We start from the raw sequence: 26153 nt of genomic DNA, 5'->3' as shown, positions 1-26153 counted from the left end.
GGGCTGGGAGTGGACCTGGAGGTGGACAAGGGGACAGACAGCAGTGTGGGAGTTCAGCTACAGTGTGGCGGTGAGATCAACAGGAGTTGCCGTTGCCGGGAGAGATGGGATGGAGAGTGAAGGGGGTCGTTAACAGGTATCCACAGAGCCCGGCAGGCTTGGCACAACGTGGGCGAGTGTTTATCGCCAAGTATTTGTTAAGTGAGCGAAAAAGGAAAAGAAAAACCCTGTGCTGTGGTCACTCCAACCAAAATATCCAACCAACTTCATTTTTTAAAGAGCTCATAATAATCATCACTGGATGTGTACAGTAGACTTAAAATGGATTCTGGCTCCTTTGCTCATTAGTTGGATACAATGTCCTGATCCAGACATTTTCAGAAACAAGTTGCTCTTCCCGCAAAGACTCGAGATTGAATATTTAAAACAAAAAAAATTTTTTGACTCTGGGTTCATGTCATTTCTGGCTCTGTCTGCTCAGAAGCAGGTCGGTGTTGAGGAATTTTGGTTGTGTGTAGTCACAGCAGCCAAGGTGACTGATAAACAAGTGGTCGCCCAGAGAGGGGGAGACCAACGCTCAGATAAAAAACTAGAGGAGGAGTGCAGTGGAGGTTCGATATTCATTCAGAAAAGTAACTTGCTCTATTCTTCACCAAAAAAAATGTCTCACAAAGCCAAGCTGTGTTTCAGGGGCTAAAAGAGAGAAAGTTACCTTCTAATAAAGATGAAAAATCTAGAATTCTAAGTGGTAGTCAAGCGATTTTGGCCAGCCATAATTACAGTATTTTCATGTTAATATATAAACCCCCCCGAAAGGTGTGCTTAAGTGCTAATTATCTATTTACAACAGAATGGCTTTGGAAATGAAATGAGCCCCCTGTTGTGTGTGTGTGTGTGTGTGTGTGTGTGTGTGTGTACGTATTTCAAACATGTTTTGCGGTGGTTTTTTTTTTTTTAAGACCATCATCCTAAAAATCTCTGCCTTAAGTTAAAAAAATTTTTTTTTAATGTTTAAATAAGGTAGAAATGCATTTCTCTGAAAGATCTGGGCTCTTTGAGAGTTCTTCCTTAGTTTTATTTTGTGTGTTTTGTTGTTCGTTTGGACTTTTTGCTTGCTTATTTATACCCCACCTTGTGTCAAAGGATTTGAGACGGTTTATAAAAACAATAAGAATAGTAAAATGGTAGAGGGTTGATGATAACTTAAAAGCCAGTGTTAAGAAAAAGAAATCAGAGCAGCTCAGAGGGAACGCCTAGAATATCAACACCTGGGGCTCATGTGGACTCTGTGGGCTGGAAATTGGAGCCTGAGCTTCCTGGGGGCCAAGGTGAAAAGGGTAGATGCATTTGGCTGTGATTACGGGAGTAGGAAATGTGCCAGCCCCTCTGAATGGTCCATCCCCTGTGCATGTTTGATGTCCATTTCACTCAGCTGTGAGTCCCTTGAGGATCAGACCTGTGCCCTGGTCATTTCTGTGTAGGAGGACCTCGGTAAAGATGTTTGTACTTGAGTAATAACAATGAATATTTGTTTAGTCTTTCCCAGTATATAAAACATCTCTGTCATTCATTTTGTGCTTTCTGTCTCCCTCCTCTACTTTCTTTTGGATTGATTGAAGTTTCTTTTTTTTCCCCTCTACTGGTTTGGAAATTCTACATTCTTTTTCGATTTGTTTAGTGGTTACTCATAATATTTTAATATGCATATCCAACTTAGCCTAAAATTAATCAACACTGCCACTCTTGCCTGAAGGTCCCTGGAACACACCCACCCCGCCCCGCCTCCCACCATCTTATGTATCTTTGCTGTCTGGTGTCTCCCTTCTCACTTGTTTTAACCCTATCCCATAGTACTCATCATCATTATTGTGCGTTTTCCCATTTGCACCTGATTCTTTACTCAATGGGTGTTTGCTGAGCCCTTTTATTTTTTAATTTTATTTATTTATTTATTTATTTATTTTTGGCTGTGTTGGGTCTTCGTTTCTGTGCGAGGGCTTTCTCTAGTTGCGGCAAGTGGGGGCCACTCTTCATCGCGGTGCGCGGGCCTCTCACTATCGCGGCCTCTCTTGTTGCGGAGCACAAGCTCCAGACGCGCAGGCTCAGCAGTTGTGGCTCACGGGCCTAGTTGCTCCGCGGCATGTGGGATCTTCCCAGACCAGGGCTCGAACCCGTGTCCCCTGCATTGGCAGGCAGATTCTCAACCACTGCGCCACCAGGGAAGCCCTTGCTGAGCCCTTTTTACGTGCAGGGCCTGATTCTGGGCACTGAGGATGTAGCAGTGAACACACAGAAGACAGGCCATGGATAAACAGAGCTTTGATATGTTGGGGGATCAGGGATAAGAGGACAGGGCATGACATCACCCTTTGATGAGGTGACATTTGAGCAGAGACCGGAATGGAGGGAGCCAGCCATGCAAATGTCTGGGGGTGCATTCTGGACAGAGGCAGCAGCTCTTAGTCAGGAACGTTGGTGGCACGTTTGAAGACCGGCAAGGAGGCACGTGGCTGGAGTTCCATGGAGGGCCTGAGGGGCAAGTGGGAGAAACAGAGGCTGCGTGGGGACCAAGTAGGGTAGGTGGGGTTGCTTCACGTAGGAAGTGGCACTTGAGAGGGTCCTTGGCATTTAGACAGTGTTTGGACGAGTGGAGGGTGGGGTGCAGGCCTTCCATCTCGAAGGGGGAGACTAACCAAGGGTCTGAGGCTGGAGGTCCTGCTGCCATTACATTTCATTCATTCATTCATTCGACACACATTTACTGAGCACAGACCTAGTTCTAGACTCTGCTAGATGCCGAGGATACAGTGCGTAGCAAAACAACCAAGACTCCTACTCAAGAGAAATATAAACAAGAAAATGCCATGACATGGTGGAGACAGCGCTGGGTGAAGTGGTAGCCTGTGATCAGGTTAGACACTCACCTGCCTCCCAGGTGTGAGACAGAGGGCAGGTGACTCCCCTGCCCTGCATCTCAGGTTCCTCATCCGTCCAGTGGAGAATGATGACGCCTTCCTCCCAGGCTGGTGATTGTGCAGGTGAGAGATGAAGTGCTAAAAACAACCTGTGCTCTGACGCTTTGCTGGGTTTCCCGCCGTGAGCCTTCCTCTTTGCCCCGAAGTGCATTTTCACTCGTCAGCGCTGGGGCAAGGCTGTGGAACCATCAGAGGAAATCGTTGGTTGAAAGAGGAATAGCTGGCTGGTCATTTCACGAGTTGGGGGAAGCAAGATTCTCTTGCTGGTATGCTTCTTTTCTTTCTTTCTTTTTTTTTTTTTTTCTACAAACATGGAGAGATGTGTTTGGATATGAAGTCAGCCTGTGGGTTTTTTAAAATGTCATTTTCATGTTGGACTTCATTCCAAAACAGGAATAGTCAACAAGCCAGAAAATCCTGGCCAGCACAGAATTGAAATACTCTGTCCCCGTGTGCACAAAAACTTCTGAAATGTCTGAGGGATTCCATTTTCCTGTCCACACCACCGTCCCCTGCCTGCCTCCTGCACCTGGACTCAGTGCAGCCTTTGTCAGAAGTTCTGTGACTAGTTTGGTTTGGAGGCTGTGACCACCACTAAGAGAGGGTGTGGAAACTGCCCTGTCATCCTTGTCATTGTTACAGAGCTGCCCCTTCTCATAGGGTGTCTCCCTACCTGCTCTCTCCCAGGCAGCCCTTCTCAGACTTCAGGTGCATGGGATTTCCCTGGAGAGGTTGGGGGGAATCTTGTGAAAGCGCAGATCTCAATTCAGCAGGCCTGGGGTGGGCTGGAGGAGCTGCGTTTCTCGCCAGCTCCCAGCTGATGAGTAGCAAGGCCCTAGACCTGAGCTGTCCAGTACTGCGGCCACCTGCCTCTTGTGGGTATTGAGCACTTGAAATGGCGCTAGTGTGACTGAGAAACTGACTTATGTGTTTCATTTCATTGCAATTAGTTTGAAATTAAATAGCCACAGGGGGTTAATGGCTACTGTAGGGGCAAGACAACCCCTTGAGGTCTCTGCTGTTACTGTCTCTACTCTACGGGAGAAGGAACCGAGCTTAGGCGAAGAGCTTGCCCAAGATCGCACAGTAAATAAAAGTGGAATCAAGGCCTATGCTCTCTTAAAATGTTTAAATTATTTTTTTTAATGCCTAAGGTGACCTGTTTTATGTGGGAACTTCCCCTTGTATATTCAGAAAATCCTAGCCCTTGCTATTAACGAAAATCCCCTTGTATATTCAGAAAATCCCAGCCCTTGCTATAATCTCCTTGGTAAGGAGATTCCTCCTTACCAAGTCTGTTTTGATATTTATGGTCAGGAGTAACACTTTATAACATCAGGACCAACTAAATAAAGTCATGTTTAAGTTGTTGATGGGACACAAGAAGGTCCAACACCTTACATTTCTTATGTGAAAACCACATTTTGCTGCAAAGCCTTGTATACAAGTCGCATGAGGGCTGAACAACAACGATTGTTTTCTGGATGGCACTTTACAGTTTAAAAGTGCTTTCATGTTGTTTGCTCACTTCTCCCTTGAAACAAACAGCCTGGGTCCTGAGTAATGCCATCCCCACTTTACAGATGAGGAGACTGAGGCCCGGTGCAGGAATGTGGTTTCCCGGAGGTCACCCAGTTCCTGCCTCTCAGGGGTCACCCTTCCAGAGAGGCCTTCCTGATGGCCCTACATTGATCTGCTTCTCTACCCCAGTGTGCCCTATCCTGCTCACCTGGCTTCATTTTTCCATATCTGTTATCCTCACCTGACCTGGTACTGAATTCTTTGTTCCTTTATTGCCAATATCCCACGAAGGTCCACTTCTGGAAGGCAGGGATCTTGTCTATCTGAGGCGTGTTGCATCTTCAGCACCACGGACAGCACCAGCCCCCAGTAGGCACTCGCTATTACCATTTATTATTTATAAATTAAATTCCTGAAGTGACAGAGGAGCCAGTGGAAAGGATGCAGGCTTTGGAGCGGGTGGGACTGCCTCCCCAGCCCTACCTGGCCACAGGCCTGCTGCGCAACCTTGAGAAAGTCGTTACTCTCTTGGGCCTCAGTGTATCCATCTACGGTGTGGGGCTAACACACTTTCTTTGTAGGCTGTTGTGAGGATTGAATAAGACAGTGCAGTTGGGATCCTGTTCAAGCATGTGGGTCTGGATACACCCCTCGGGATTGGATTGTGGCTCCGTTCTTCCAAGCCACCTGGCTTTCGGCATGTTATGTCCTCTCCCCTAGCCTCAGTTTTCTCATCTGTAAAAGGGGGCTGATATTGGGAGGGTTCAGTGAGGCAGGGGCTGATCTGGGCTCACCACAGGACCTGGTGTGAGATAAACACATAATAATAAATGCCGCTACTGTTTTTGTTGTGGCTATTTTATGAATGCATCTAAAGTGCCCAGCAAAAAGTAGATGCCCAGTTGATGGGAGCTTTCATTACTATTATTAATATCATGAAAGGATGCCTTCCTTTTTAAAAAATATTTATTTATTTGGCTGCGCTGGGTCTTAGTTGTGGCACAGGGATTTTCTTTGTCACGTGAAGGATCTTCGTTGAGGCATGCGGGATCTAGTTCCCTGACTAGGGATGGAACCTGGGTCCCCTGCATTGGGAGCACAGAGTCTTAACCACTGGACCCCCAGGGAAGTCCATGGATGCCTTCCTTTTTAAAAATCAGATATTTAAAAGTTAGGATTTAGTTCTTTGAAATTTGTTTTAAAGAAAATCAGAGGTTTTTTTTGGATTTTTTGTTTTTTAAGTGTATAGGTTTGTTTCTTTGATATCTCTTAAGAAGAAGAATGTCACACCTTTCTGAGTGTGCACGATGCAAATGAAGATCTGAGAGCTCTCAGAAGGCCGTTTGGAGCGAATTCTGGGCTGGTTTGACAGCCATGACCCTGCAGGGGAAGCATGGAGCTGACAAAGCGGAGCTTTCTCTGGTAGCATCCCAACCTCTCAGAATAGTCACTTTCCAGACTAACATTTGTCATATTTGTGTTTGAAAGTTTTTTGTTCATCAATCCAACCGTATCCCCTCTCCCCTTAATGCTCTTTTTTGGTTTTCTGCTGTGTCCGGGGGAAGTCCAGATCTTCGCCGGGCAGTGGAGACCCCTCCTGGTGTGACCCCATCTGTCCCTCCCAGGCCTGTCCCCACTTGCAGCCCCGTCTGCCCTGGGCTTCTAAGCAATTGCCGAATACCTAGCAGGTGGATTTTCCCACCTCCATGCCTTTGCTTGTGTGGGATACTCTTCCCGGGATGCCCTTCCCAGCCTCGTCTGCCTGGAGAGCTGTTATTTCTAGGATGCTCCCTCTTACCCACCTTTTCAGAGCTCCTCCCTCACTCCTGGTCAGGGAAAGGAAAACTCACTACTGTTTATGGTTCCCTATGACTTGGTACCGCCCACATTACAGATCCCAGATTTCTTGCGTGTATCTTTTCCACACTAGACAACAGGAGAAGGGGCTGGGTCGGGACCTCTCTGTCCCCAGCTCCTAGCACAGGGTCTGGCACTTATTAGGGCCAAGGAGAATGACTGTAGAATAAAGGAAACATCAACAGAGGTGGCAAGATGATTTTACTTTCATGCATCTTAATCTCCAAAATGTTTATTTAGCTTTAAAACACTTGGTGTCACTGAGAAGTATTTAAAAAATAGGAACCTTTTGTCTTAATCATTTTCAAATACTTATTTCAGTTGCTACTGCAAAGAATATTGTTTTGGGCCAATTTTTTTCCTCTTTAAAAGGGTTGTCTATAGGTGTCAGAAGGCACCAGAGGAACCTTTTGGAAAAATGTTTATTCAGTAACACGAAGGCCAGGTATCTGTCCCTGTAGTCATGTCTTTCATCCAGGGCTGTCAAACCCCAGGTGAAATCCATGCTGGGAATTTTCTGGAAGGATGGATGCAGGTATAGGCTTCCTGGCCTGGAGCTCCTCAATTAGGACTTTTTGATAAAGGGGGAAGGGTGAGGGGGCCAAGACTCTAGATGGCCACTCAGTCCCTTTCCACCTGTAAACTTTGATGACTTCTAAAGTTCTAGAATTGTTTGCTTCCAAGATTAGAATGATTGGCTTCCAGGGCTCTAAGATTCTAAGAGTTCCAAGAACCTATGGTTCTACCTGCTCACAATTCTAGTGTCTGGAATTCAAGGCCTTTGGTTCTCTTCTTTTAAGATTATTTTAAAATTTAAATCGTGGTTAAATATACATAACATTTACCATTTTAACCTTTTTCAAGTGTGCAGTTCAGTGGCCTGAAGCACATTCACATTGCTGTGCAACCATCACCACCATCCATCTCCTGAACTCTTCATCTTCCCAAACTGAAACGCCGTACCCATTACATACTAACTCCTCCTCCCCCAGCCCCTGGCACTCACCATTCTACTTTCTGTCTCTGTGAATTTGACTACAGGGACCTCATATAAGCAGAATCGTACAGTATTTGTTCTTTTGTGACTGGCTTATTTCACTGAGCATAATGTCCTCAAGGTTCACCCATGTTGTAGTGTGTGTCAAAATTTCCTTCCTTTTTAAGGCTGAATTATATTCCATTGTGTGGATATGCCACATTGTACTTATCCATTTATCTGTTAATGGACACCTGAGTTGCTCCCACCTTTGGGCTGTTGTGAATATGAGGGTGCAAATGCCTGTTTGTGTCCCTGCTTCCAATTCTTCAGGGCAAATACCCAGAAATGGAACTGCTGGATCATATGCTAGTTCTGTTTTTAATTTTTTGAGAAACTTCCATACTGTTTTCCACAGCGGCTGTTCCATTTTATATTCCTACCAACAGTGCCCAAGGGCTGTCATTTCTCCACAACTTTACCGGCACTTGCTGTTTTCTGTTTTTCTGATAGTAACCATCCTGATGGGTGTGAGGTTGTTATCTCACAGTTTGATTTGCAGTTCCCTAATGATCAGTGATGTGGAACATCTTTTCATGTGCTTATTGGCCATTTTGGAGAAATCTCAATTCAAGTCCTTTGCCCATTTTTGAATTGGATTGTTTGGGGGTTTTTGTTGTTGAGTTTTAGGAGTTCTCTGTATATTCTGGGTATTAACATCTTACCAGAAATATGATTTGCAATTCTTTTCCCATTCTTTGGGTTGCCTTTTCACTCTGCTGATGGTGTCTTTGATGTACAGAAGTTTTAAATTTTGATATATTTTTCTTTTGTTGCCTGCACTTTTGGTGTCATATCCAAGAAATCATTGCCAAATCCAATGTCATGAAGATTTCCCCCTATGGTTTCTTTTAAGAGTATTATAGTTTTAGCTCTTACCTTTAGATCTTTGTTCCATTTTGAGTTCATTTTTGTATATGATGTTAAGGGGCCAGCTTCATTCTTTGCATTGGATGTCCAGTTTTCCCAGCACCATTTGTTGAAAGACTGTTCTTTTCCCTCTTAACCCCTTTTGTCGAAGATCATTTGACCATGTATGTTTATTTCTGGGCTCTCTATTCTATTGCATTGATCTATATGTCTGTATTTATGCCAGTACCGTACTGTTTTAATTACTGTAGCTTTGTAGTCAGTTTTGAAATCAGGACGTGTGGGACCTCCAACTTTGTTTTTCTTTTTCAAGATTATTTTGGCTATTCAGGGAATCTTGAGATTTCATATGAATTTTAGGATGGATTTTCTGTTTCTGAAAGAAACATCATTGAGATTTTTGTAGGGATTCCATTGAATCTGTAGATTGTTTTGGATAGTATTGACATCTTAACTATATGAAGTCTTCCAATCCATGAGCACAGGACTTCTTTCCACTTATTGGTGTCTTCTTTAGTCTCTTTCAGCAGATATTTTGGAGTTTTCAGTGTACAAATATTTCACCTCCTTGGTTAAATTTATTCCTAAGTATTTTATTCTTTTTTTTAAAAAATAAATTTACTTATTTATTTATTTATTTTTGGCTGCATTGGGTCTTCGTTGCTGCATGCGGGCTTTCTCTAGTTGTGGTGAGTGGGGGCTACTCTTTGTTGCAGTGCGTGGGCTTCTCATTGTGGTGGCTTCTCTTGTTGCGGAGCATGGGCTCTAGATGCGTGGGCTTCAGTAGTTGTGGCACGTGGGCTCAGTAGTTGTGGCTCACGGGCTCTAGAGCACAGGCTCAGTAGTTGTGGCACACGGGCTTAGTTGCTCTGCGGCATGTGGGGTCTTCCCAGACCAGGGCTCGAACCTGTGTTCCCTGCATTGACAGGCGGATTCTTAACCACTGCACTACCAGGGGAGTCCTATTTTATTCTTTTTGATGCTATTGCAAATAGGATTGTTTTCTTAATATCCTTTTCAGATTGTTTATTGTTAGTGTATAGAAATGCAACTGCTTGTCTTGCCCATTGTTTTTGTATCCTGCACCTTTGCTGAATTCGTTTAACTTGTTCTGACATCTGTATTGCTTTTCAAGATGGTCTGTAAAGGCTTGTTTATGAAGCCACAAGGTATCTCCAAAATGTTATGTTGTTTAAAATAAAATCATTGAGAGCTCCTCATAACAGGGGAGATTTTATAAGGACTCAAGTATATGGCACCATTTTTTTCTTTTTTTTTCTGAGGAATATTTCTTTGGCATATGTAATATGTCCTGGTGGTGTGACAGAAATGGAGAGATTGAGGCTTCAGCTACAGATGGATTCCCACTTCTCTGCTTACCCATTATGTAGTTATTTAACCTCACTGAGCCCCAATTTCTTCATCTGCCAATTTACTGCCCATTTTGTGGGGCTGTTGTGAGAGTTACAAGTAAGGCAGGAGGGAGCCTGTCTCAGACACTCAGCAGGTGACACCTGTGATGTTATTAGTGGCTGTCTGACCTACCAGGGTGAGGAGATGCTTGGCCAGATCACCTGCCTTTGAACCTGGTTGCTGGAGTCATCCCAGCATTTAGACCCTCAGAATCAGATTGTTAAGTTGTCAGTACCATGCAAAACAATCTACAGATTCAATTGTGACCCAGTTTGATTTGGTTCTAGATTTTGAGCAGTGGGTAGAACCAGTGAGAGGTCAGGCTGCCCTGGGCAGAAGTAGGAGGCAGGCGAGGAGTGCCTGGCCTCCAATGCCGTCTTTTAATTTCATTACAATTTTATTTGCATTAAGGTAATACATGTGCAGAATGAGTCACAACATGCTACAAGGCTTATGGTAAAGCCAGCAGCCTCCTCCCCAGGTCCCCTCCCCAGTCCTGATTCCTATTCCCCATGCAAATCTGGTAGCTGCTGATTTATCACCACGATGTCTCTACGTAACAACCTTATATTGCTGTTTTTTATTTTTCAATTTTAGGGATTACTTTTTAATGTCTTACTATGAAAAATGAAAATTTAGAGACTTAGTCTCTCTACCCATATATGCACATCTCCTCTCTTATCCTTTTGCTATAGTCCCATCACAGTTTTTGGTTAAATATTCATTGCATAACCTATTGTTTTTCCTAAAGTAGTAAATTGTTTTGTTTGCTTGTTTTTCCATGTACCCATTGTGGTTCATCCCTGTCTCCTGCAGGGTTTGAAGTGCCCCTCAGCAGTGTGGTGGGCTGGGCCAGGCCATCTGTTGGCCCATTTTTCTTGTACTTCCTGAGCCTCCAACCCCTGCCCCGGTCTGGATTAGCTGCCCTCCAGGCCTGTGTACACTCGTCATCCTGGATCCCCCTTCACCGTTTCCCTTTGCCTTCCTTTTCTCTTGGAGTTCCTGGTTCCGGGATCCCATGGCTTCCTTTTTCTTGGTTTACTCCCTCATTCTGGTGGAACACACCCTTCAGTAGCTTTCTGAGAAAGAATGCGCTGGAGATAAATGTTTGGCAAAATTGTATGTCAGAAAAAGTCTTTATTTTGTCCTCAGTCTTAATTGATAGTTTGTCTGGGTGTAGAATTCTGGGTAGCAGATCGTTTTCCCTCAAAATTTGGAAGGCATTGCTCTGTTTTCTTTTAGTTTTCTGTGTCACTCTTGAAGATTCCACTATCGTTTGGATATCTCACCCTTGGTATATGACCTGTTTTGTTTCTGGGCAGTGTGCCTCAGATGTGGGTGTTTTTTCATTCATTATTGTGGGCACTCAGGTAACCCTTTTAATGGAGCAAATATTGTCCTTTAATCCTGGGACATTCTCTCATATTCTTTTTTTTTTTTTTTCTCAAAATTTCCCTCCCCTCTTTTTTTTCTGACTTCTTTTTCATAGTATCCAAATGTGGGACCTCTGGTTTTGATTCTCTGATTTTTGTCTCTTTCCTTGCCTGGTCACTTTATTGTCATTTTGTTTCAGTCTCTGGGACATTTCCTCAATTCCATCTTCTACTCTCTAACCAAAATTTTAAAATTCTGCCACGTTTTAATTTCTTTTGTTAAGAGCACCCTGGCAGAATTTCGCGGGTGCAGTATCTTCTGTTATCTCACCAATGGTGGTAATTATATGTTATTTTTCCCCCCTGCATCAGCCCCTTTTCCTCCAATTTCCTTTCTTCTTGTTTTGGCCTCTGCCTCCGTTTTCAGCTTGGAGGCTTTTCTCTGAGGTCTGATGATCCTGTGTGTTGTGTTTAAGAACTAGACGTTTGAAAGCTGTTGATAAGCTGTGTGTATACGTGTGTGTGTGGGGTGGAGGGTGTACTGTGATGGGGTCCTGGCCATCTCTTTGGGGAGCCCCTGATATCACTATCTGTAGGTGTTTTCTCCTGGCCCTATCTTTCTCCCCAGAAATGAGTTCCCCAGTTTCCAAGGCTGGCTTCCAGAACCTGAGAGCTCACTGGGGAAGGGGCCTGTGGTCTCCACAGTCACTATAATTATTCTTTCACTTTATCCTCCTGTTGTTCAGCCTCCGACCTCACTGCCCATCCTCCCTCAAGCCCTATGGTCCTTAAATGGGGCTCTGTGGAGCTGTTATTTTCCCTTGAGAGTAAATACCCTCTCTTCTGCAGAGATTGGTGGGTGAAGGGCGTGGTGACAGGTGTGATGGGGGAGGCCCCCTGGGCCTACCTGCTCCCATGGGTTCTAGGTCAGACCGTGCACCTGAGCTTGGGTCCCTGAGCCGCCTGGGACTCTGGCCACAGCTCGCTTTGCTTCTTGTGGAGGGTCATACCTTTTTATTCCTTTACTGTTGATTTCACAGGATGTCAGCAGCAAGCAGGCAAACGTGGGCATTCAAAATGCCCTGCCCTGTGTGAGCCCTTTCTGTCCTGCTGTTTGGCCCTATTAGCACCTGCCTTGGGAAGCTCCCCCCAACCCCCGGCACCTCCTGGAGGGTCTTAGAAAGCTGAAAGGGCTCTCTAAGTGTGAGGACCTCCTCATGGGATAGATGGGGAAACTGAGGCCTGAGCAGGGGAAGGCCTCACCCGGGTCCGGTGATGTGGTAGCAGAGCTGAGGCTGAACCCAGGCCTCCCTGCCTCCAGGGAGGCTCTTCCTGGAGCCTCCGGGTGCCAACCCCACGCCTGGGCCTTGTGCCCATCTTGACGTCTGTTGAGAGAGTGAAAGCTACAACAGTTTGGGGGCTGCCACCTGACAGCATCTTAACGATGATCCTTCTGGAACATTCCATAGTGGACTGCTTGGGGACCTTTGGTGAGTCACTGACCTCACCCTCTGATCCTCATCCTCTATCCTACGTGGATGGTAATACACCTTGCATTCAGTGAGCGTGTATGAGCACTTCCCCCCATAGCCAGCCCTGTGCTGGGCGCAAGAGAGGAAGCAGGCCGGTCCCAGCCTGGGAGGACGCCCGGCTGGTGGGGGAAGCAGACAAGCAGCGACAGCGAGAGCTCAGGCTGGGCGGAGCTGGGAGCCCCGAGTGCTGGGTGAAAGAGGGTGCTCATGGCAGGCAGCCTGGAGGAAGTGGCACTTGGGCCCATTGATGAAGGGAGAACCAATTGGAGTTGGCTCAGAAAGAAGGGCAGGAAGAGGGTCCTAGGTGGATGGAACAGCATGAGCAAAGAGGCCTCAAGCAGCTCAGAGGGGTGCATGGTGTGTCGTGCTGCGGAAAGTTGAGGTCAGGGCACCACCGGGGCCTGGCCTGGAGGGGGCGCCGTAGCCTTGAGTTCTGAATGCGTGTTACATCCATGGTCACCAGCTTGGCCCCTTGTGAGGGCCGTGGGGAGCCTTTCATGAAGTGTTTGAGCATGTGTGTTCTGGGGAGGTTCCCACAAAATCTTTCTGGCTACAGGAGGCCTAATTTGGGGGAGGAAACACCCAGAAACCTTTCAACTGTCCCCTTCAGCCTGAAGTCCTATGTGCTCTGCGGTAGCAATTGAAACAAGCATTTAAATAGATGATTAGGACTGAATGTTCCTGTTTTTAAAACATTTCCCAGGAAAAACAAATGTTTGAAAGTTAAACATTTTGGCTATTAGGATGAAACAGAAGAAAAATCGCATTTGCCTTTTAAATATGGGCACCGGTGTTGGGTTGTGAATCCAGAACCCTCCCCCATGGGACCCGAGGGGGCCGGCCTGCAGCTCGGTGGGTGGAGGGTCCGCCGTCCCAGGACTGTCTGTCCTACAGTGGGAGGGGTCTCGACACCCAGGTTTAGGCAGGCGATTTGGACTCCCGTGCTGCTGTGTGACCCCAGGCAAGTGACCTGACTTTCTTAGGCCCCTTTTCCCATCTCCATCTTCCCAGCTAACATTTCTGGATTTCATAGCAGAGCATGGCATTTACTCCTCCTAACATCCCTAAAGACAGTGATAACAGCTACCGTCCAGGTTGTGTAAATCATGCCTCTGGTTTTCTGAATTCTGATGGCTTGGCGTCTTGGAGGCTGGCTGACCCTGAGGATCTACCCCTCCAGAGTTAATCCATTGTAGAGATAGTAAAGGACTCACCTCTGAACACACCTTTCACAAGCAAACCAACCAATCCAGACTCCACCCCCCACCCCCAGCCACGTCCTGCACGGGACTGTCGCACACGCTGCCCTGATCAATCACCCCAGGGCCTGGGAGCAGACGACGAGGGTCAGCCCTATGCCCCAGAGCCCACCCGCATTATTCACTAGCCCATCCTCTGCCCGCTTGCCCTGTTTCTAGGGATCTGTGAGTATAACCTTCTTCCTCAGGGCAGTCATTTCCGTGTCTGCAAGTCTTACCATACCTGATTGAAACAAATCTCGGTATAAGTACAATACAGGGGCTTTATGTGCCTTCCCTAGTTTGATTTTTCCAAGAACTCCGTGAAGAACCCTAAACATTCCGCCTTTACAGATGGGGATGCCGAGGCTGAGAAGTGAGGGTTTTCTCTCCAGGCCAAGTAGCCAGGAGGAGGCAGAGATGGGGTCCAGCCTTGCTCTCCAAGGGTGTCTAGAAGCCTTGCATCTAAATTGCTTATCACTGTGCCTGGCACGGGGCAGCACAAACCAGCTTCTGGGGGACACAGCCCGTGCAGCGTGCTCCCATCTCTCAGCCCTGCCCTTGGCCCAGGCACCTGTCTTCAGCCTCTCCCGCCTGCTCGGGCTGCACACAGGTTCCCTTTTTGCATCGCCGGCCCGTGTCCTCTGTGTGTGCATGGCGATGGCACGCGTGTGCCCGAGCCCCCTGCAGCCAGCCCCGGTGGCAGCTTGAAGCCGAGTCTCCATTCCAGAGTTACCCTAGATCGAGTGCCATCCCAAGAAGTCTGGTCACGTGAATCTCCCAGACATGGGCAAGTGTTTAAACACAGAACTGTCAAAGACGCACTAGAAATGCAATCAGAGATCGTTATGCCGTCTCTTTATTCCATTCCCCTCTGCTGTGTTCTGCGAGACGCGGATGGGCGGGAGGAGCTATAGTGGGCATTTGCCTGATTGCCGCTGCATTCAGAGAACACTAAAACTCTACCGGGCTCCGTGCGCCGCTCCGGGAATGGCGTAGATTATGGAGAAGCTTGCACGTATCATGTTGAATTGAACAGATTATGCAGTTTGGAGGTAGCACTTTCTGTTCAATGGGATGGGTAAGTGTTAGCGATAAAGAATTGTAACCTTTTGGAGGGAGATTAATCTTGGAAGCGCAAGTAGCAGAGCTTTCGTTTGCATCCCCCTTTGTGCTCTGAACCCCACGCATACTCGCTGCCATGTGGAATCTACGTGTGGGTGCATATCTATGTGGACGTAGATGGCAAATGAAAAGTTAAAATAGTATGATCATCCTCCAATTCTCTGCTGATGAATACCTAATGGTCTTTTTACCACCAACAAATCCATGGCTAGCAAATGCCAGGATTTCAAGGGAGCTGGCTGAGAAGAAACGAAGCATTTGGGGAAGATGAGCTGGACGTTATCACGCAGAATACAAATGTATAACAATGCCCACCAGCTCTGAAAAGCAGGGAGGAGGGCTGCTTTCCACGAGGACTTGCTGCTTCTCCCAGACCCGAGGCTGGGAGATACACCCCAGCAAGGCCCACCTGGCCCAGGAGCCAAGCAGACCCTCACTCTTCCCGAATGTCCTATCTTTCCAGTCCCCAGCTCAGCCTGCATGTCCCACCAGAGGCTGGCTGGTGTGACCACTGTTCTGTGTTCCTGAGGTAGGAGGCTGGGGTTCGAGTGCTGGTTCGCTGTTCTCTTGCTGTGTGACCTCAGGCAAGCCTCTTTCCCTCTCTGAGCTCCAGTTTCCCCCTCTGTCCAATGAGGGGTGTGGATTGGAAGCTCCGCGTGTCACTTCTGGCACTGACCTCAGGACTAAGCTTTGTTTGGTGCCTTGTCCAGATTCTGGAACACAGCCTGTGCTCAGACAGAGCTTGTGGGCAGCTGACCAGGGCCGGGGGGTTAAAACAGGGCCCAGCTTCAGGGAAGAAAGCGAGTTTCTGGCTTGCTGGGCTTTTGGGGTAGGCTGACTGGATTCTTTGCTTCTGTTGGGCTGAGGGAGGTGGGTGTAAGAAGGCATTGGGCCCATTTGTCCCCTCTCGGAGCCTCACCAAGCTGGCACAGCCCCCAGACACCTGCTGGAGAACAGCCGGGGTTCAGGCACTCTTGGCACCTTGTCAGGGCAGGTGCTCCCATCTGGGCACTGGGGTGGTTCCCCTGTATATTAGCCCTCTTCTATGCTGCCAGGAAGGACAGCCGCAAGAAGGGGCAGAGGGAACAACATTAATTTCCTCTGGGCAGGCATCGGGAGGAAGAGTTTGTTTTCATCTCATCTTTTTCCCCACGAAGCCCCTGCAAGTCAAATGGTCATTGCGGGCCCCCAAACACTCCCTCATTCACTACCCAGATACAGGAGGGAGAAGATGAAGCTACGCCAGAAAGCCTCTGATGATTGGTCGTTGGGCATTTTATCCACAATCAGGTTGGTAAGAGCTGCAGGCTGATGTGAGCATCTAATGCAGCTTTAGGTTGTAGCAACAGAGGTGGCAGCCCCAGAACAGAGGAGGGGACTTTTCCACCTGCCTCTGTGATAGTTAAGCCTTACCAGAGCCTTGGTTCTGGCTCTCCCACCCCCATCTACAAGAGAGCAGGTCCAATGGGAGAAGATTCAGAGAGGGCCAGTCAGGATTATGGGTGAGGGAGGTGGGTCTGGATAGCAAGCCCTGCCAGGACAGTTGGAGGAAAAATTTGGAGGAAAGGGAGGGATCCAGGTAGACAGAGAACAGTTGGTATAAAGGAGACAGAGCTATCCCAAGGTGGATTGATTGATTTATAAATGTGTCCATCTATCTCTTTCCATCTATTCATCTATCCATAATCCATCCTTCTTTGTCCATCCATCCATCTATCCATCTACTCATGCATCCATCATCCATCCATCATGCATCCATCCATCTATCCATCTACTCATGCATCCATCCATCCATCCATCATGCATCCATCCAGCTACCCATCCACTCATCCATCCATCATCCACCCATCATCCATCCATCATCCACCCATCATCCATCCATCATCCATCCATCCATCTACCCATCCACTCATCCATCCATCCATCATCCATCCACTCATGCATCCATCCATCCACTCATGCATCCATCCATCCATCCATCATCCATCCATCCATCCATCGTGCATCCATCCATCCACTCATGCATCCATCCATCCATCCATCATCCATCCATCCATCCATCGTGCATCCATCCATCTACCCATCCACTCATCCATCCATCCATCATCCATCCATCCTTCATCCATCCATCCATCCATCCATCCATCATGCATCCATCCATCTATCCATCCACTCATCCATCCATCATCCACCCATCATCCATCCATCATCCATCCATCCATCTACCCATCCACTCATCCATCCATCCATCATCCATCCACTCATGCATCCATCCATCCATCCACTCATCCATCCATCCATCATCCATCCAACGATCTGTCTACCCGCTGAGAGGCAGTGTAGCATGATGGTACCAGTTCAGGATGAGTTTGATGAGGCCAAGCCACAAAAACTGTCAAACTGTCCATTACCCTCTGTGCTTGTTCATCACTTTATTATTGATTTGTGTAACCTCTCTGAGCCTCCATTTTCCCAGATATGAAATTGGGATAATAATACTTAAGTGTCTTTGAAGGTTGTACACAGCTGGCGAGTTGCCAAGTCCTAGTGAACATGCAGACAGAGATGTGTTTGTGGCTGGACTCCCAGCTCAGAAGGGCGTGGTGCTGGAAGGTTTCTGTGTTCACAAATGGATGAGCCCCCTGCCTCCAAGCCGTGTGGCGCCCACCTTTTGGGGAGAAACCAGACAATATTTGAGGGTGTCACGCCAGCACGTTATGGCTCCTGCCCCCCACCTGGCTTTATGTCCAGGAGCTGGTTCTTCCCTGGGAGGGAATAAGCCTCAGTTACCTCCTCTGATCCGAGGTGGGAGGAACAGGAGAGCGCCCACAGCCTCCTGCCCACTCCTCAGTCCCTGGTAGTCAGGAGCTGCGGAAATAAATGAAACTGTATCGTGGGAGTAATTTGCTAATTTGCTTAAGTAACACCCCCAGTCAGAGACATGACATCAATACATTAGTGCGGCTCGGGCTCCCCGAGCCGGGGCGGCGCGCCGAGTGGGGTGGATGGATGCCGTGAAGTGGAAACGCAGAGAACTAGTGCTGGAAGTCAGTCGTGGTGGCCACTGCTCCAGCCGCGACTGCACTGTGGCGAGGGGCTGGCCTGGTGGCCTTGAACGAATCTGAGCTGCTGACCCAGAGCTGTGGCGTCAGCTGGACCAGCACCTAGCACTGCTTCTCCCGTTCACCTGCTGCGGGACCTGCGCAGGTTCCTGACCTGGAACCCTCGTTCCCCAGCTTCGAGGCGGAGGTAACAGAGCCCACCTCGGGAGGGCCCAGCCTTTTACCGAGGGTGGCTGGCCCAACAGTGAGGTCCCGGAAATGGCAGGCTTCTCTGTGCTGTCCCCCACGACCCTTCTCCAGGGGCTCAGGCCCAGGCAAGCCTCTCCCCTCCCCGCCGGCAGCCTGAGCATCACTGGAGAGAGGGGTCTCTGCACCGTGTCACCTGGGGTGCTGGCGGGGGCTTCGCTTTCCAGACTTCTGCCGGGACCTGCTTGGGATGGAGATGGTGAAGCCAACACATCTCCTCTCTGCTCCTGCTTCTCTCCTGTGAGGAGAACAAGAGGACGTCTCAGCATCCCTGGGCCAGGCTGGGATGACAAATAGGAGGATGGGTGAGGCGGGGAGGCAGAGGGGCCTTGGAGAGCTCATCCCCACGGCCTGGTTGGCAGCTCGGAGGGGCAGGGGCCAGGTCTGGTCCCCTTCGTCTCCAGGGACTGTGGCTGGGGCCAGAATCCCCAACGCTGCTGGGAGTGGGCAGTACCTTAAAATGAGTGAAGTGGGCTGGGTGTGAGTAGTAAGGACAGGTGGGGACCGGGCAAATTGCCCTCTGCTTCGTGTCTAAGGGAAGCAAGGCACTCAGCACTTGCCTAGGCCAGGATGGTGAGATTTTAAAATTGATTGATTGATTTTTAGAAAACAGAAAGAATGACATTTTATTGGAATTTCTCTAATTTTTAATGTTGGCAACAAATGCAAATTGAGAAAAGCCAAAAAATTATGCCAAACAAAATATGTCTGTGGGCAGGGCTGGCCTGCTGGCTTCTAGTTTGCAAACTCTGGCCCAGGGAAGCTGACTTTTTCTGAACATCAAAAGGCTTTGTGTGTTTCCATTCATTGTCTTGTGTAATCCTAGAACGGTCCTGCGAGGTAGGCATTATTCTTCCTGTTTCACAGGTGAGGAAACGGAGGCCCGGGGAGGTCAAGTCATGTAGCCGGTTAGTGGCAGAACTGGGTCTGGGACCCAGCTGTCAGCCCCTGGAGCCCATGCCTGTCATCGGACAGCCTCCCAGAGTTGACAAACACCAAAGAAGAGAGAACGCTATTTTCTCAAACCTGTAAAGAAGTCTGGGTGGCCGGTGAGGCAGTGATGAACAGATTATGATTTTCTGCTTGTTTTGTGAAAAACTTCTCTCTCTGTGCTGGGGTCCCCACCTCCTCTGTGGCCAGGCTAGAAGGCGAGCGGCCACCCAACAGCCCTTTGCCACGGCCATAGAGCCTGAGGCCAGGCAGAATGGGCAGGTCCCAACTTCAGGGGTGGGAGGGGGGCGGGCTGGAGAAGTTTATGACTGGGTTCTGGACGCTTCCATTTCATTGCAATTAGAATATGAAAATAAGTGTAGTTATGGTACCTAGAACTTCATTGTGTGGCACAGCCATAAAACTCACCCTGCCCCTTCCTGGAGCTTCCACAGTGCTGGGCAAACGGGGTTCTTCCTGGAACCTTACGGGGAGCTGAGTCTGATCCCACGTCTGTCGCAGCTGACCTGGTATTGTGGGCCTCGGTTCCCAGTAAGGCAGACAGTCCTCAGAATTTGGAGAAGAGGCATTTCTGGAATTGGGTTTCTGATAGAAGGCTCACACAGCAGAGGAGGTCGAGTTTCAGGTCATGGTCAAGGGTGAGAAAGCTCTGCTGTCCCTGGACTGTGTTACCCTTGGGTGGGACCAGCCACAGGGAAGGGGCTTGGTGGAGCTGGGGGCCACACGAGGCCCTTGGCCCCCAGAAAGGGGCAGTTACCAGGCACACTCACGTCGATCAGAGGGGAAACTGAGGCTCAGAGAGGTTAAGTGACTTGCTCGGATGAGAGGTGACAGAACCCAGGTCAGCTGGCTCCAAAGCCGGACACTTTGCCCCGTGTGTGCTCCTGTGGGAGTCATGGTCACTGGGAACGGAGAAGACGCCTCCTGAGGTGTGGATCTCTGTTAGCCCGGGGCGGTCCTCTGGGCAGGTTCCCTTTCACATCACCCTGGGACCCCCGGACGGGAGGCCGGAGCCAGAGGTGTGGCCACGGCTCTCGGTGGTCAGGATGGGGCTCTCGCCCTGGCCTTGTCGAGGGCGCCTTCCCGGGCTTTCCCCGAGTAGGTGGAAAGTCTGGGGTCCCACAGGCCTGACTGGCTCAGAATCCAGCTCTGCCACCTCCTGGCCATGTGGCCTCCAGCACGTCACCCCGCAGCTTCCTGAGCCTCAGTTTCCGCATCTGCACGATGGAGACGATGAAGGCCCGGCTCCGTGCCTGACGCGTAGTAGGGCTGATACGTGCACGGGGTCCTGCTAACTAGCCACTTACTGCTGAAGAATTCGGACAAAAGAAGCGACTTTCTTGCTGAAACAGACGCAGAGTAAAGTTTGGTGTCTTTTGTCCTGGCTCCTTCAGAAACCAGAGCTCAGTCGTTTAGAAGTTCCATTCAGTGGCCGCAGTTACTTGTCTGTGAAATGGCTATGCAAAGTCACCATTCTCCTGCCTGGACACCCCGTCTCCCCAAGGCCCCGTGCTGGGCTGGCACCTTCACACGCCCCTTGGTGTTTGCTTGACCCACCAGGGCACGCCCTTGGGGAGGGGGCAAGAAAAAGGCTTGGGCCTCGGGGTTCACCTTCGAAATTCATTTTTTTATCCTGATCAGGTACCATCATGACTCTTTCTCCAGGCCCGGAGAGCCTAGCAGCTGAGGCTGGTGGGAGGTCGGGGGTCACGGGCCTGAGCCTGGGGTCAGGCTGGCTGCCAGCGGGTGTTGGGGAGCCGGGGCGGGTGGCGGTCAGTTTACTGAGGCCGAGGGGCTGTGGTAGCCTTGGGCGGCCGTCCTGGAACCCAGCGCATGGGCAGATCACCCGGGAGGCAGTGCACACGCCTGCCTAGGGCATCTACAACGTAAGGCCCCAGAGAAAGAAAGGGGAAGAAGCACGGCGTTGAGGAGCCGCGTGGCATTTGCAGACAGCACAGCCGGAAGGACCCTAGTATTAGCTCAGCGTAAGTTATACCCGGACGGTTTTGTTTTGTTCCCGCTTAGACTGTGTTTTGACTTTGAATTCCGTGGCAGTAGGGGCGGGGACGGGCACTGTAATCTTTCCCGAGCGTAGCGTCTCCCAAGGTCTGACCTGGGCTCTGCAAAGAACTTGCAATTCCTGTTCATGTGGAAGCTAACGAGTCAGACCCCCAGGTGGAGGGGGCCTGAGACAGTGAGGCTGGCGAGGCAGGCCTGGGGGTCCAGGGCAGGGTCTCCTTCCAGTGGAAAAGTGGCCCGGACAGAAGAAACGGAGGTGGGCGAGTCCTGAGGATGGGGCCGGGTCCACTGCAGCTCAGAGGCCCTGCAGGAAACTGCCCAGCCCTGTCCCGCTGGTCTGGGGGGTGGGCGGCCTGTCACCCAGCAGCAGCGGGGGCAGGGAGGCCACAGGGATGGCAATCAGGCTGCCGCCGCCGCCTCTGATCAGAAGGCACCTGTCGGGAGCGAGGGTCAGCTCTGCCGGGGGGTCCAGGGGCTCTTGCCTGCCCCCTCCCCCCGGCACTGTGGCCTCCAGAAGCCAACAGCGGTGCACCGTGTGTCTGTCTGTGTCGGCTCTGCAGGCAGCCTGCCCTACGAGTACAAGATCGTGATCGCAGGCAACCATGAGCTGACCTTCGACCAGGAGTTCATGGCCGACCTCATCAAGCAGGACTTTTACTACTTCCCGTCCGTGTCGAAGCTGAAGCCGGAGAACTACGAGAACGTGCAGTCGCTGCTAACCAACTGCATCTACCTGCAGGACTCGGAGGTCACCGTGCGGGGCTTCCGGATCTACGGCTCCCCGTGGTGAGTGTGCCTGGTGGGCGCTGTTCTGACCGCTGGTGACAGTGAAGCTGTGCTGGGGGGATGGAGGAGCTGAGGCTGAGTGCATGGAGGGAAGAGGGGCTGGGAGAAGCAGCAGAGAGACCCAGGGCCAGCTCTTCCCCTCACGCTGTGTGACCCTAGGCAGGTCGCTGCCACTCTCTGAGCCTTGGTTTCCCCATATCTGGCAAATAATTCTATATGCTATACTGTCTCACATATAGACAGGTACTATTAGTATCCCCATTTTCCAGGTGAGGAAACTGAGGCACAGAGAGAGTAAGGGCCTGGCTGAAGGTCACACAGGTAGGAATGGGCAGAGCTGAGATTAAACCCAGGCAGTTTGGTTCCAGAATCCTTGCTTTTAACCATTATTCCATGTGCTAGGAATCTCCCTGTTGTCTGTCGCTCTGACACACACAGAAGATGCATAGGTGAGGGGGTGGTGATTGATTAGCCAGATTGAGGAGCGGCAGTCGGAATTTTCATGGAAGGCCAAAGGCCTGCTTTACGGTAATGGGGACGGCAGTTGTTTAAATCACAAGTATACATCAAGCCTTTGTTCCCTGTTGGGGACACAGAGCAATCAGACCTCATCCCTAGGCTCATCTGGCTAAGTGGGGATCAAGGTGAGAACAGGTCATGACGGGTCTGTGTGACGGTCGGTGTGTCCATAGTAACCCCCGTGATGATGGTGATGGTGATGATGATGGTGATGATAAGATTATGATGATGTTGATGGTGGCAGCAGATCATTCCTGAACAATTACAGTAAGCTGGGCCCTGGGCTTAAATCTCCGTAAGAATTGTCTCTAATCCTTGCTCAGCCTTGTGAGGACTGATATATTGTCCCCGTCCTGTAGTTGGATAGACCACCTGGCCCTTAGAGGCCCAGCTGGCAATGGCCACAGGGTGCCAAGTGCTGGCAGGGTGAGGAGGACACCATACACAGGAAGGAGAGACCTCATGTACTTGAAAGAGTGGCTTGATTCCGGAAGGCTGCCTGGAGGGGGTGGGGTGACCTGAGCCACAAGGGAAGAGAAGGGCATTCATAGGCGTGGAGAGGTAACAGCGCCTGAGGCTGCACCATCAACCAGAGCAGCACACGTAGGGAGGCTGACGGGCGATCTGGGGGGACCCGGGGCCTGTCCGGGTGCAGGGACTTCAGGGAGAGCAGCTGCTGACACAGTGTGGCTGGGAAGCCCTGGGGCGGCCCTGGCTGATGCCACACGGTGACCACCTGCTGGCTAGAGGCTGTGAGGGGTTTAGGACATGGTCCCATCCTCCCAAGGCCTCCTCATGGGGCAGAGGGGAGATGCTGGGCTGTCCTGCCTTCCTTGAGCCCCAGGAGATGCCTGCTGTCATCTCCCTGGTCCTTGCCGTGTACAGGGTCTCCACAAACCCTCCCGGCGGCCTGTGAGGTCCTGATGAGGACTGGGGTTGGGGGGCCCTCAGGGATGTGATGAGCTCGGGGCCAAGGCCAGGAGAGGGGAGGAGATGGCCGAGTCTGCCTGGCAGGCCGTGAGAGCCCAGACCTGGAGGGGAAGTCTGTTAGGCAAAAAACCAGAAGGAGGTCATTGTCAAAGAAGGAACCAGCGTGAGCAAAGGCGCGGAGGTGAGCTGAGCACGATGGGAGGGGTGGAGCGTGAGGTGCAGGTGGGGCGGCGGGAGATGAGGCTAGAGGGTCAGGAGAGTCAGGTGCCAGACTGGGGAATCTGGACTGGATCTCTTTGCCCAGTGGTTTCCAACACCCTGTCTCCCCTGCACACCCACATACCCACACACACCCACACCCATACACACAACATTTTGTTTAAAGTTAGATTGCTTAGAAGTTAACAGCACGGCTTTGGAACCAAACTCCCTGGGCTCAACTCTTGGCCTCACCTCTTATGGGCTGTGTGACCCTGGGCGAGTCACTTAACTTCTCGGTGCCTCAGTTTCCTCCTCTGCACAATGGGAGTGATGGGGCATCTCCTGCATGGGGTGGTTGTAAAGATGTCAGGAGGGTTCAGCTGAGCCCAGTGGCTGCACTAGGCTTTCCACGATTGGAGACATCATTCTTGTTATTTGCTACGTGGAGCCCCCTTCCATCACAGCCTTGCCCGGAACCCAGATGTGAGATGGAGGACAGCAGGGGGTGGGAGCCGGCAGGTGTCACTCAGTGTCCTTCCCACCCCACCCAGAGCAGCTCTGTGCAGCCCCACAGCTGGGCCCCGAAGAACCCCTTTGACGGCCAGCTGCCCAGGCTCCTGGCCGGGATGTCAGGCCAGCCCCGTGGTCCCCTATGCCAGCTGCAGGCCAAGTGCTGGTGCTGCTGAGGCCTGAGTGAGGCCACTGTCAGCCTTGCTGGTGTCCAGCTGCTCTGTGCTCGAGCTGCCTGTGGTCTCTGCTTTGACTTTTGTGGCTCCAGCACGGGCAGTTCTGGACCTTTTAGTTGCAGGCCCCCTGGGGCCTGAGTGGGGAGGAGCACCTGTCTTCTCCTTGACCCTTACCTGTCGTCCCAGCTGGATGCACACCCCCGACCCCATGCCATGGCGGGCCCAGCACCAGGCTGCTAGACAGAGAAGGGACCCAAGGAGGGCTTGGTGAGATCCAGGAGGGCTCCCTGTTGGAGGGGGTATTTGAAGGAGGTGTGGGGTTTCCACGGGCGGAGGAGGCAAGGGAGGAGCCGTATTTCGGAGCCCCTGTTACGTGCCGGACCCTGCCACACTCTTCTTGGGCCTGCTGTTGGTTCACAGCCCTTAACGCCGAGGGCTAGATGGCACCTCGTCTGCATTCTGAGATGCAGGCTGTGAGCTGGCATTCCATGCAGCAACCCTGGGTTCCTTTAGGCCCCGTCTGGGGCTCGGAGCAGGTGGTGTGAGGTGAGACGTGGGCTCATGTGCTGAGGAAGTTTCACTAAATTTCCCCCTGTGTGAGCCAGTTGCTTGCATCTGCTTCCATGGCACCATGGAATTAATCCTGAGTTCCTTCTGCCACCTTCCCACCCTGGGACCTGCATGCCTGGGAGGGTGGGCCCCTGCCACCAGGCCCCAGGAATCTCAGCAACAGTAGTGGCTGGGAAGTTGGGTGGTAAGGGAAGTGTTGTTCAAATTGCAGTAACACAACCTCTTAGCTGTGTGACTCTGGGCAAGTGCCTTAGCCTTTCTGGTCCCTCTGTATAGGGCAATGATACTGCCCACCCTATAGGGGGGTTGTGAGGGCTGCGTGGGCCCGTCCAGATGAAGGCCAGGCCCAGAGTGTGGCCTTGGAGGTTGGCTGTGGTTATTATTACCGGGGAGCCGCTGGGGTGGAGACCAGGACAGAGAGAGCTCTGTTCCCGCTGATACCTCAACAGCCCCTAGGGTAGGACCAGGCCTGCAATTACCTCCTTTTACAGAAGGGTAGGTAGAGGCCCCAGTGAGGACGTGGCTTGCCCAGGGCCACGCAGTGAGTGGTTCTCCTGACTCTCGGTCTGCTCCAAGATGGAGGCCCTTTTATGAACGCCTACTGTGTGCCAGGCATGGGACAACGTGCCCTTCGCGTGTTCCTCGGTCCTCTGAATAGCCTCAGGATGCACCTCGGCCTTGTTGGCCCGTGGAGACCTGGGGATCAAAATGATGTTCTCATGGCCACCCGTTGGTTGGTTAATTCATTGATCAAGTATTTGTCCCATGGCCGCTCTGGGGACGTGCCATGAGCCAGGCGGATGCGGCTCCTGTCTTCACGGGGTTTTTATCCTCGTGCGAGATACATCAGCCACCAATTCCTTGATTCAGCAAGAGCCACGGAGGAGAAGCTCTGGGAGCTACGGTCGGGGAAGTCTCCCCACAGGAGAGCCATAGATACAAGCAGCTCTGGGGTCTGGGAAGGGTGTGACAGGCAGAGGAAACAGCCCTGGCAAGGCCCAGGAGGCTCAGAGGGCTGTGGACGTGCTGGGGGCGGAGTGTGGCTTCCAGGGTCTCAGTGAGAGAGCGGAGGCCACAGGCTGGGCCATCAGGCCGGGCTGGCGGCTGCCACGGTGGGTGGTGGCCTCACCCTGGTCTCCCAGTGCTCAGTGAGCCGCGGCTCCTGTAGCCCCGCGTCCTCAGCCCGTGGGGACCTGGCATATCACACCCGAGGCCTGGAAGGGACACAGTGCTCGTGTGTGCA

At 50.8% G+C, this 26153-nt stretch overlaps 1 protein-coding gene across 6 annotated transcripts in view; it reads left to right on the top strand.

Annotated features, from left to right (window-relative positions):
• Positions 1–26153, top strand: part of MPPED1 (metallophosphoesterase domain containing 1) — a 102888-nt gene that overhangs the window by 30084 nt on the left and 46651 nt on the right. For all 6 annotated transcript variants that reach the window (XM_082420546.1, XM_082420545.1, XM_082420548.1 and 3 more), the window contains one exon: positions 21779–22004. In XM_082420546.1, the coding sequence (XP_082276672.1) occupies positions 21779–22004 (226 nt within the window). The remainder of the gene's footprint in view (positions 1–21778; positions 22005–26153) is intronic.

Source organism: Balaenoptera physalus (assembly GCF_965194825.1).
Source record: "Balaenoptera physalus genome assembly, chromosome: 13".
Taxonomy (NCBI): Eukaryota; Metazoa; Chordata; class Mammalia; order Artiodactyla; family Balaenopteridae; genus Balaenoptera; species Balaenoptera physalus.
This window is presented reverse-complemented; position numbering and strand designations above follow the sequence as displayed.